Source organism: Prinia subflava, chromosome 7, assembly GCF_021018805.1.
Source record: "Prinia subflava isolate CZ2003 ecotype Zambia chromosome 7, Cam_Psub_1.2, whole genome shotgun sequence".
Lineage (NCBI taxonomy): Eukaryota > Metazoa > Chordata > Aves > Passeriformes > Cisticolidae > Prinia > Prinia subflava.
This window is the reverse complement of record NC_086253.1, coordinates 14,797,859-14,810,813: the sequence shown is the minus strand read 5'-3', so window position 1 is coordinate 14,810,813 and position 12,955 is coordinate 14,797,859. Positions and strand designations below refer to the sequence as shown.

The 12,955-nt window shown below is 41.3% G+C and overlaps 1 protein-coding gene across 6 annotated transcripts in view; it reads left to right on the top strand.

The window, feature by feature from the left end:
• PROM1 (prominin 1) overlaps window positions 1-12,955 on the top strand; it is a 63,356-nt gene that overhangs the window by 13,197 nt on the left and 37,204 nt on the right. For all 6 annotated transcript variants that reach the window (XM_063401653.1, XM_063401648.1, XM_063401654.1 and 3 more), the window contains exon 3: window positions 9,941-9,999. In XM_063401653.1, coding sequence (XP_063257723.1) covers window positions 9,941-9,999 — 59 coding nt within the window. The remainder of the gene's footprint in view (window positions 1-9,940; window positions 10,000-12,955) is intronic.

Genomic DNA, 12,955 nt, shown 5'->3' with positions numbered 1-12,955 from the left:
AAACTGCCTTCTCCCCATTCCAAATGAGACAGCTACATGCTTTCTGTCTGTGGGAACATCTCTGGCCAGTGGGTTGGGCATGTCCTGTGTGGAGTGCTGAGGAACTCGGGGAACCTGCTGATAGTTAAGCATGGACAGTCCTTAAAACTGTCCTGACCTGATTCTGTTTGTCTGTGGATGTTAGTGGGAGACACAAGGTATAGCCAGAGAGCTGATCAGCAGCATTCCCTGCCTCAGTGCAGCTCAATCCAGGGGTGCTGATTACAAGAAAGGAGGGCTGTGAGTACAGCATGGTAGTGTCAGTGAACGTGGCCTTCTTGTTTGTCATACTGAATAGAGTCCTCATTGGTGGGGTTTGCATATTTTTAAAGAAAAAAAGCAAAGGTACCATGTTCTAGAAATTCATATATTTAGGTGATGAGCATAATTCTAGAGGTACTTTTAGTACCACTAAAAGCATGACAGCTTGTTTGATACTTGCAGAGCATACCTGCAGCATCTCCTATAGAGAGAAGGGGGACAGAACAGGTTTTGGATCAGCCATATTGTCTGGCACCATGGAGGAACCTCTGCAACTGCAGACATCTTTTGGATTTTAGGCAACTGCTGATACACCGTGGGTTTCCCAGCTTAGCAGTGGCTACTACTGTGCTGTCCATCTTGCCCCTTCATTTAATTTTTACAGGATTATCTATCCACATAGTGCTGAACCTCATTCTGATTTCTAACTTGTAGCTCTGGAACCGATAGGGAGAGAGAGGAGGGGGAATATCACTGAACTTAGTGGAATTATGTTTGCACAAGCTTCTAAGGGACTTCTCAGTTCTTTCATCATCTTGGCTGTTATGAAGCATTTTGTGTTAATCATGTGAAATACTGTACAGAGACTGCCTGTTATTGGAAAAGCAGTCATTTGAGCCTCTCTTTTCTTTGTTACAGACTATCATAATAAGATAGCACAGCCTAGCCCTATCATATTTGTCTGGTAATTTGCTTACATGGTTGTTCACAGAACAATAAACTCCTAAGTCTTGTTCAGTGATGGCTTTTTCTTGAATGATGTCGGCTGAAGTAAGGACAGCTTGATAGATCTTTGCAGCAAATCTTTCCACAGTCCTGCTAGTCAATGTTTCATTACTTTGAAAATGATAATCAGTATTTTTTCCTCTCCCTTTTTCTCATTATTGTTTTTGCTTGTCAAGATGGTGAGTGTAACTTTCAGATCTTAACCAAAGTGGTGCCTTTTCCAAGTGAATAGACAATATTCAAAAGTTGCTGGAGCAAAATAAATGTGTAAATATTAATTATAGTGGGTTTTGTAATCCTTTTAACAGTATTAAAATTTTCCATATATGTATTAAAGCTTTTGAGTAAACATCTTCCTTTTTCCAAAAGTGAGTTATCTTCATGTTAGAAGAGAAACTAGGTGCCACAAATGTCAGTCAGTGTCATTTAAGCTGACTTATCTATCCATATCTACATTTTAGTGTAAACCTGCCAGTTATAAAAAAGCCCCACAAACTTACTTTGACACTTGTTCAATAGAGCACATAAATTTCTTATCTAAAAACACTTGTGTGATTAAATTATGAGTTGTATTGCATCATAACGTAGTCAGGATCTTTCTTTTTTACAGAAAATACACAAAATTATTTTATTTTGGTGAACTTCAAAGTGTCATTACATTTGTGAATGTGAATATTGCTACTACTATTAAGTATTACTTTTTGGCTGTTTAGCTGAGCTAAAAGATGCCTGTGCCTGTACCGAATAAATCCAAGCATCAGGCCTAATTAGCTCTCTTCAGAGTAGCAATCTTTAGTTTTGCTTTGACTTTTGAGTGAAGTAGTGGTTTCTGTGGTGAACCAATATGTATGTCCCAGTTATTAAACATATGTGGAAAGTTGTGGCTCTTGGCAGAAATGGGGAAGCAGAGGAAGGGAGTTGTGAGGAGTCTCAGGAAAGCTGCCGTAATGCCAGTCACTGAGGTAATCTGGTCAGCAGGGCTCCAGCATGTCATTTTCAATTAATTATTTGTGTTCATATTTCCAATAATCCAAATTATGCAAGAGAGGATTCTCTGTACTCTCCTCAGTTTACAGCAACTCCTGAGGAGATAAAGGAAGAGAAAAAATGTTGTTCACACAGTCCAAATATTTACTACTTTGATCGATGTTACAAGTCCAGCGTATGTCTGCACAACCCAACCTGTCAAGAAGTTGCTCAGGCTGTGCAGCGTGCTAAACCACACAAACATACAGTGCCCCAAGTTAAATCCTTGCCTGTAAGCTGTTGTAAATCCTTACCAGATGGTGGCCTAGGGAGAACTTGAAGTAGCTACTGCAAACAAAGCAAGTGGCAAAAAATAGCTGGCATGGCACAGTGTGCTGCAGAAGTTTTGTTGCCTTCAAAAAAAGAGAGAATGTAGTTTCTGTGTAGAATACTTCTTCAAAGCCTTCAACTTCATTTTGTGTCTGCGTGATGCATGCAAATTCTCTGCAGCCTCCTAAGGAAGGATTTTTCTAAAGGCTTTACTCTCTTTTTTCTTCTTCCAAAACTTCAGCAAGAACAGAACTTTCTTTGTAGCAAGGAACAACTAGAAAGCCCCTGCAAAGGTTATTTTCAAAGGAGAAATCTTTCATTCCATGCATCCTGTAACGGTTGATATTGTGGCTATTTCTTTTTTCTTCAAACCTTTTCCTTGGCCAGGCTCTTTAAAGTTGTCTGTGCATGTCAGTGGAAAGCAGAATGTGCCTAAAGAGAAAATGTGACTGCACTAAAGAGTGACCTCAAGTTCTACAGGGGCAGCTCTATGGTGGGGGAATTTCCTGTGGAAGACTTAAATTACCTGTTTGATCTTCCTGACTAATAACTTCCATTTTTGGGAAATGGGGAACTTTTTTGTGTGCGTAAACAAAGTTCATTGACTGTTACTTTTATCTGATCCACTGCTGTATAACTTATTTCTTCAGTAGACAAATGTTATTTTCTGTTAGGAAGGGTGTAAAGGGAGTCTCCTTAATTTCACATTCTAGTTATCTTGGAAGCTGTTGCTGCCGTGCAATTCCTTGTCTTCAGCAGTCCCACCATGCTTAGTCCTACCTATGCTCTGGCCAAAGCTCTCCCTGTTAGGCCACTCCTGCAGTTTAACCCCTGCTCACAGCTGTTCATCTCCTCATTGCTGCTTCATATTGCATCTCTGCTCCCTGCTGGCTCTCACACTGCCCTGCACTGCATGCAGGATAAGCTAAGGTGCACCTCCAGGTGGTCTGGTAACTTGTCCTTTCACTTATGAATAAAGCAAAATATGCTTTACAAATCTGCTGAGACCTTAGAAATGTATTTATTGTGTTTTTGCTTGTGTCATATTGTGTGTTGTTGAATTTTGTGACAGCCAGAGTGCTGCAGGATAACAACATATAATTAAAGAATGCAGAGTCAAAGAATGGGAATGGGCAGTGATCATGTTAATAAGAGGAATGCTGAAGGCAGAAGAGGGTGACAAGACAGATTGACATAGCAGATGAAAGGTTAAAATACTTAAGCAATTGAGTATGTATTTGTTGGATTTTGACCTCCATTCAAACAAGTTTTCCTGTTGTGTAGTTGTGTAATAACAGGTTCTAGGGCTTTATTTTGCACATTAGCGGTGAAGTACAGCAGCAAAGTTCCTTTCTTACTTACCTTTCTCTCTTGTCCAAAGGGCACGGTGATTTTTTGCTCATTATTTCTTTAACGCATGTGAACAGGTGGTTGAACAGAGAATTTCCTTTCATCACCTCTGTAAAGGAAATGGGTGGTTTTGTGTGTGGGCTACTGAAGCAAGGGAAGATCCTTGTGTTCTTCAGGAGTTGTGCTCAAAGGGAAGAGGGTCAGAATTGCCTCTTGTGAGGAACAAGAGGGTAGAAGCTGAATCAACCTGATGTTCCCAGTAACTCCATGGAAAGAAAAAATCCAATTGAATATAGAGAAACTTTGGCTAAAAAGAGGTGGGGGGAGAAATTATCTAAGGAATCTGAAGATTTTTTCTTAGTTAAGAACAAGGGCTGTCCCAGGTCTGTCTGAGGAAAATATTTTGAAGAGAGGAGTGAAGGTTTTCAATCTGAAGTCGGAAAGGAATAGTCTAGACTATATGAGTGAATTCCTGACTTAGATTCCTTATCTGTGCACCAAAGTGATCTCTTGTGTGGGAATTGGGAAGATCTCCTTGTCTATGAGACTTCCCACTTGTCCTGCAGAGTGAGTTTCCTTCCTGCTCTGCTCAGAGGGGGCACAGTGCAGGGGGTGAGCAGTGTGCGTGTATTAGGGCCCTCCCTCTCTGCAGTCTCCAACCATGCCTGATGGATTCCTCACAGCCATCAGCATTCCTGAGCTCTCACCTTGCTCTGCAGTGCAGCCAGAGGGAAGTGATGCTGTGGGATCAGGGACAGCAAGGGTGAGCAGAGCCCTGATGGAGGCAGGAGCAGTAAAGGGGACCAAAGATAACCTTGGGTTACCCTAAGAAGACCTCTTCAGTGGGAGCCAAATCTGACTGTGGTAGAGGCTGTTGGCTTGAGGCTTTGGGGAAACAACCAAAGCCCCACTCAGGTCAAAGCAAGTATTTTAAAATGTCAGTAAACTGGACTTGCTGTAAAACTTGCTTTAAGATACCTGGAAGGTTTTTGTCTCTGATAAGTCTGAAAGGCTTTCATGGTTATCTTGGCTTTGCAGGAGATATTCATTAGTGTGACTCATAATTAGGAAAATAATCCTCAAGTTTGAAGTAATTTTAATTAATTAATGTCAGACAGATTGACCTGCATTCACAGAGGTTCTGAACTGTTCAATGTATATGTAGTCCATTGACTCTATATCTACTATAGATGAACAAGAACGGACTGAAATTCTACGGAATTTGTAGAACATCTTATTTTAATTCAAAAAACCTCTTCTTTTAGTGCAATATGAATGCTTCAGTCATGGTTCTTATTGGCTTGTTTGAAGACCTTTCAGAATAGAAACCTAATATATTATATTATGCATAACTTCCTAATATATTATATTTATTAATAAAAAAGATAATAATTTCTGGCATAATTTGATTAATGCTGGAGTTACGCTACAGCTGAACTGGCTCAGTGGAATTTTTGAGTGAAGTGGAAGCATAGCATTAGCAAATGTTTTACTCCAGCTATTTTCCTGTCACCTAGATTTGAAAAGATTCATTGGAAGAAGAATTTGTAATTAATTTATGTTGGTACTTAATAGCTAGACAACTTATTTTTAAATCTCTATTCTTTTTGCTATCCCTTTCTGTAGAGCAGTTCTAAGAACCACACTTAGTGATAACCTAATTTTCCTGCCAGAGTTAAGAGATGCTGAGTCTATGTGCACAGTACTCTTGCAATGCAGGAGTTAGTGATTATGTTTTCTTAACTGGAGATCCTCAGAGGTGCTTAATATTTCTTCACAAATTGCATTGGTAAATTAAGAGTTCATCTGGCTAGTTAGATTTAGTAGGGCAGATGGCATTTTGCATGTGTGATGAGAGTAGAAAGGATTCAGCAAAGCAATAATGTAATTAGCTGTGTAAATGAGCCTCACAAGGTAAATCTCTTTAACCCCAATGATAAAATGTGGTTTGTGCTAAAGCCGTGGATTAGTGGTCCTGTGAAACAATGTGTACAGCTGGTCAAGCCAAGATTTCAGAACTAATCCAGTTAATTTGAAAATAAAGGACATGACTTTTTATCACACCTTCCTAACACTTCTATGTTTGAAACAGAAATCAGCCTCAAGATGGTAGCTTGCAGTAATATAAGAGAGAGTTATGTGTGGTTACCTGAACTCAGTTGTAGATAAAAGCTTATTTGAATGCTAGAGATGAGATATTCCAGCTAGGGAGGAAAGATGCTTCATAAAAGCAGACCAAAATCCCAGGCTGAATAAAATGTGAGCTGAGCTGTCTTTTCCTTGTGCTACAGTGAGCAGTGTAGCCATATGTAGCTCCTGTTTGCACAGTACCTGGCACAGGATGTTCCCCCATTTAACCCTTAAGCTCTGCAGTAGTAACTGTGGTTATCATCAATGTGCAATAAAACCTGTGGAATCACAATGGCTTGGGTCGCAAGGGACCTTTAAAGATCATCTGAGCAGGGAGGATTTTGGTGCTGTGAATTCACCAAGGCCTGTTTGAGTTACTGCAGGTAATCTCACGTTCAGTTCTAGCCAGAAATATTTTTTATAGAATATATACGACTTCCACATTTCATTTGAAACTAATCAACTGGGGATATTTCTATTTGTGTTGATATTGAGAGCTATTGAAATAATAAATTCATGGTAAAGACTGGTCAATCACTGTGTGCTGCCTGGTTAGAAAAACACCCTGGAGCATCATGTTACTTCTGAAAAAATCATTGCAAAGTAATCTAAGTAGTGAATCTTTATTCAGCAGGGCAGTCTCACGTTCTGTAAAATTAAGGGGAAAAATGGGCTTTGTAGCAGCCCTTGTGTTGTGCATGAAACCTGTATTGTTCTTATTATTAAATTTACTCAATCCATGTGGGAACCTTATTGTACCAATTTTCAGGCTTTCTTGTTTATTATTAAATCTAAAGATGTTTTAGATGAACAAGCTGTTCATCTAAAGATGTTTTAGTTTTTGATGAACAAGCTTTAGAGTATCTAAATTTCAAAAAAAAAGATGAAGTGCTATTTTCTGCATAGGTTTCTCATAGTGTATTCAGGTTGACTTCTGTCAGTTTTTTTACTCACAGGCTATAAAATACAGAAACAGTATAAATAAGCTGTGAATCAGGAACACTGAGCAATTTAGGCATATCACAAGAAATCAGAGCAAGTTTTGGGGTTGATTTTGTTTGAGTTTTTTTAAGTATTGTCTCTTCTGCTGAGCAATACTCAAAACATGACCAGACATGGCCGTGGGTAACCTGGGGGGTCACTCTGGCCTGAGCTGGGAGGTTGGACTGGATGATCTTGAGGGGTCCCTTCTGATCTCAACTATTCTGTTTCTTTTGAGTAGTTACTTTTATATGCATAATGTGTGCCTACAGAGGTCCATAAATCTGTGTGGGTGTGTGTTTGTACAAGTATGTAAAATTTAATGTAACATGTTTGAGGGTTTGATTTCTTTTAATGTTTAACTTGCTGTGGGGAAAGACACTCAACTCGGAGAACGGGTAAATGGCTTCAATTTTTATTTAATAGGAAAAGCGAATGCTTTTAAGATTTTCTTGTACCAGTTCTCAATAGTAGGAAATGTATCAAAGGACATTTTTGTCAGTAATAAAATCTTGCTTTCTTACATGCTTCCTGCAGTCTTTTCTCTACTGCACTAAATAATTTATAATAGAAAGTAATTACGATTGCAGGATAACTTTGGAATAATTCACATTGGAAGGGACCTTCAGACATCATCAAGTCCAGCTGTTCAAGATGAACCTCGAAGTTAGGAGCAGCCTGGAAATGAGAACAGGTTGCTGGGGGCTGGAAATGAGAACAGGTTGCTGGGGGCTCTTCAGGTTGCTTTCAGAGCAGCATCGAGGAGAGTAATGCCACAGAATCTTGGTCAGCTAGCTCCTGCAGCTGATCACCTGCACACAGTCTGTGCTGCTTCATGCACTGAAGATCACAAAAGCTTTTCCTGTTTATTCCTTCCTGTCACATTCTAATTGAAGCTGGTCCGTTTCTCATCAGCGGCTGTCACACAATGCTAAATAGCTGAATCAATACGTAAACAAGAGAGTTATTTTACCTCTTTTCCTGTATGCTGAAAGTCATCTAGCTGTAAAAAAAAAATATTGCATTTGTTATTTCATGCAGCCATATTTCTAAAATTTATTTACGTGGCATAGAAATGAGAAGGAATAAAGAAATGTTACCTCTGCTGACAAAAAAAAATCGTCTAGCAGTCAGTGTGAATTATATCTTTGGGGTTTGTGCAGTTTTGCCTCACTTAGATTTGTATCTCCTTGTTAGTGAAACTTTTGGTGAAACACAGATTCTGCCATCGATGCAGGGAGAACTCTGCTGGTCCCAGTGTGCGAGATGTTTCAGAGTTGCAGCAGTGATCAGTTGTGTGTTGTCCATACAGTGGTGTGTGCCCTTTCTTACAGCAGTCTCATGACTCCAAAGATGCAGAGTGTGAAAGGAATTGCAGGGGTCATAACCCTTTTGTGCTTCCCAGACACTTATTCCATGTATGTTTTGGTTTTATTTCTCTTATTGTGGTATTCAGCCTTATATTGTACCTTATGTATGGTCTTTCCAAAATGAAGTTGCCTCGGAATAGAGTCCTTGCTTACCAGCACTCTTCCTATGCTCCTATGCAAGGAATGATTTGTGGCTTGGCACTTCACTGATGCATTAGCAGATCTTTATTTTTTAATTGGCAGTCTTGCTGGCTGCAGCTCCCTTGCAGGGAATGCCTGCCTTGAACCAGCAGCTGGTGCTTTGCTGTTGAGTGTTTTGTTTTCTTGGACAGTATTCTGTGAGGAAGTGTTCAGGATCTCTTCAATCAGTCCAGTCCATGTTCCCACTGTGGGGTGTTGAGCAGGGAGAACTATGGGCACTGCTTGCTTAGGAATTTGTTTTCCTGAACCACGTGTGGGGGTGAGAGAGGACTGAGATCACAGCCCCTGTGGACTCCCTGAACATACTTCACAAGTGCTACAATAAATTCAGAGAGTCTTTGTATTTTTGGGAGGTGAACAGTCAGTTTTACACCTTCAGGTCCTTTATGGATCCCCAGGTTAGGTGATTACTGGAGGTTTTTATCCTCCAACTGGAGGTTGTTTATTAACTGTGTTAGTTTGCACATAGGGAGACTGAAAACAAGGCCATAGTAGGAGGCAGTCCAGCTGTGTATGAGCATAGGGGGTAGAGTTACTCCTTGAGCTGTTTGAGGTGTAGTGTGCTCCTTCCTAACGTGCTTCCTCCTCATCAGAGGAGACCAGAAGCTGGGTCATTTCTCCTGAGTGTATGAACACTGCTGCTTTTTACACTGCCTAGCATGGAGCAGGCCCAGGGCCACTGGTGCTTCTCTGAGGCCGAAGGTCTGCAGAGCTGGTGGTGCCCCTCTCCTGCAAGTGCCGGGTAGCACTGAAATGACCAGCAGCCACAGTTCCCAACTTAGTTTCCATAGAGTTGTCAAAACCTCAATAACAGTATGACAGTGGTGTCCCAAAAAGGGGATCCATGTGTTGCAGCTGCCAGAGTTTACTGAAGGTGGCGCTAGTTTTGTTGAATTCCTACCTTTTTTTGTGATTGCTGTGGTTTTTTATATTGTGAACAAGTTCCAGTGAGTGCTGGATCGATGCACAGTAAACAGTAACAGCACCGTAAATTGTAACATGTTAGGCTTTCTGATTAGTTTTGCTGGTGTTACATACTCACTGTTGATCCAGACATCAAAAAAGAAAATACAAAAATAAAAAGGGGGAAAGGATTGGGATAACATTGGCAAGATAAGGGTCTTCTTTGACTCTTCAGTTAAAAAGTCATCATTAGCATCCTTCTTTTGCACATTATGTATCTAATGCTGTGTGTATGTATATTTATGCATGTATGTACTTGGCATAAACATGAAGCAAAGCTGATAGCCAAAACATTGTCCAAGTAATTGATACATATGTGATAAAATTTTAATGATTTTATGGTACAGAGGAAGACCTCAGAAAAAACTTTGCTGTATTTCAGTAGCAACTGATTAATTGATAGACAACCTGGCTGTATTCCTGTGAGCTCATAAAACACACAGTTGATTAGAAATGTTGTTACTGAACAGATTTATGGGGACACTTACATGCTTGCCTATACTGTTGATTGCTGTTCTTAATTTCATCTTGACAACCTATTAGTAGAATTCATACTATTCTCTTTCCTCTGCTTTTATAAACTATGTTGTTTAAAACTGTGGAATATTCTTGCTTATTTTCAGATCTCATCAGAAAACTAGCACAGCAGCAGTTTGGAAATACACAGGGCGATTATCAAAAGGTAAATTGTCTATGTGTATCTGCATAAAATAACGAAAACTATGACTTTGAAATTCAAGTTTTTTTCTAAACCAGGAATTAGTATTTTAAAATGATATGAACAGAATAAAAATATGATTTTTAAAAAAATAATAAATATGATGTTTTCCTGAAAAATGTGAGACCAATTATAAAGAAAATTCCACAAGCCACTGTTAAGAAACTACTCATAGTTAAGGATGACTTACAAATTCCAGCTGTAATGATATTGTTGCACAAAGATTGATGAATTTGTATTCAAAATACTGTTTGTATTGAAAAATACTGTTATATCAAAAAATGTAGGGAGAACCATTACTGCTTAGCTTTCATGTAAGCTTCAGCTGTTGTTTTCAAAAAGCTGAATTTTTATTATAAATATGCTATTTATATATTAGCAAGAAGATGGAATAGAACGTGCATGAGTTTTAGACTGTTCTGGAGCACAGTGTTTCACTTTTGAATCAGGAGCTGAGTTTCTGCAGTAGGAATTGAGCTGTGCCCAGGCAATGGACAAGTTATTTCATGTGAGCTGCTTGCTTCTGGTGCCCACACTATGGTGTCAGGAGGATGAGTGTGGTGCTTGCACACAGACACTGAGCTGTTGCTGTGACCAGGATGGCCTTACTGGTGCTTCTGTGTCTTCCCAACAAGAAGCCTGTTTCTCCAGTAGCTTGATAAAGCTCTGCATGACATCCTGGTGTGTGGTTTTGTTGTTATGCTGCATCAAATGACTCTTGCTGATCCCGTCTGCTTGCTTGGTGGGACTCTAGAGAGTGTGCAGCACACATTGTTCCTGGATACCTAAGGATAGGTCTTGGATGGGAGAGTCTCAGGACAAAACTCTTAAACTGTAGGTGGTATCCCTGACCACAAGCAGAGTATTTAGTAACTGGTATGTAAGTTACGAGAAATCTGGAACTAGTCCTGTGTAGGGGATGTGATTACAGGGCAGCAGTTAAAATATTAGGAGTCCTTAAGAAGCAGAACAGGTACAGGGCATTTATCAGTCCAAATTCTGACCTGAATACAGAGCAAAACCTTGAAACAAATTTGGAAAACAAAAATATATCAGAACAAGTAGAGTGTCCTTCAGAAGACAGAGGCAGCAGTGAGAGTCAGCTGTGAAGCAGCCAGCATGGCTGTAGATGTGCCCCTGGAAGAATTTCCAACGGAGACAGGGAAGTGTGAATGTTACTGAAGGGTGTGAATGAGTATTTAGAAATGTTTACCTGTGGTTTTGATCACTCAAATTCAGGGAGAATGAATTCAGACTAGGATGAGTTCAGAAAGTGTCCATTAGGGTCACCTGGGAAACCTGTGGGTCTTCAGATGAAACTGGAAGAGTTTGCGTAGCTTAGGAAAAGAGTTCATAAGGGATGTGGTTACTCTTTTGTCATGGGTTGACATTAGACAAAATGCCAATGCACCCATGAGGGTATATTTTACCTAATGAACTCCTGTGAGATGTGGTCAAGAACAGAGCAGAGCAGGCCTAATACTTGAAACAGACAGACAGTTTATTATACTACATAACAATGGACAATAGAAAAGGAAAGAAAAAACCCAACCACCCAAAAGCAGAAGAGAAAACCTCCCAAAACACTGCTTCTCCTCCCCCCCCATTTCCATTCCATACATGCTCACTCAGTTGACTCCAGCACATTACCTTCATCTACTTGCTTAATCCCTCAACAACCCTGGGTTCCTAATCCAAATCATCATCCTTTAAAATTCAGACAATCCACATTCCATCCAGGACGAGAGGAGTCTCTCTCGCACCACAGACCCCCCCCCACAGGAAACACAGGTCCACCATCCCGTGTTCCCACGTCACCCATGGCACTGCCTCGAGGGGTCTGCCAGGGTGACACCCTCCTTTCCATGTCCGGCACTCTCACTGCCGTCCATGGACCTGCACTGCAACAGGGCTCTTTTTAAGGATGTTTTGGCCAAGTACCAAAAACCAGCCATCTTCTCATTTTGGGACTCAGGTCCCCCCCATTTACCCCTGGGGCCGGGGGCTCCAAGAAGCAGGCCAGAACGTCTCTGGGTTTGAGCCAAATACATCCACCCAAACACAGTCTTATTTATAGTCAGGAGGGTCCAGGGTCCGTCTATGGCTATCATTATGCAAGAAAAGTCCAGCCTCATAGGCCACTCCTCTTCATTCTGGCAATCGAAGGGGCTTCTTTTCATCTCACATTACCCTCTCGGTCCCAGGCTGTCCTCTCTCTTCTAAAACCACCAACTATGAGAATTCAGCGTCCAGGGGCAACTCTTCTGCCTTAGAAAGAGTTAAAAGCTTTATCTCCCACCACCAAGGTCAGGCACAGGCGATCGCAGGCACTGCAGTTCTCACAAGCAGCTCCAGCTCGGCACCTTCTCTCTGTGGGGGGAGGAGAGAGACGGGACCGGGGGGGGGGAAGGGGGGGAACGGGATGGGACAGGGAGGGGGACGGAAGGCACCTCCAAAGTTCTCCCTCCACCCCTCCATTCTAGATGGAAGCTGGACCAGCTCCACTCCAGCTCCCTCTGTTCCCCACCCCGAGGCCCACCTTGCTCAGCCAGGCCCACCTTGCTCCCCTCCCCCACCCGGCCTAGCCAGGCCTGGGCAGGGGAGAGGAGAAGACGCTCCCTCTCCGAAAGCAGAGCAGGGAAAGAGGGAGTCCTGCTGGGAAATCCGGCTTTTAACCCCTCGTGTCCTCAGAGGCGTGTCCAACCTCTTAGTGGCCAACAAAGGTGCCAATACTCAGACCTAAGGACTGATTGGTTTGACCACTACTTCCAAAAAAAACTCACTTCCCTTCAAACCACGACATACATAAAATACATATGAAGAGGAAGCACTAGGAACAAGGTTCTGCTTCTTGGGCAAAATACAGTGCTAGCACAGAAGCATGGGGGCTGAAATGGACCTGTGAGAAAGAAGACTTGCT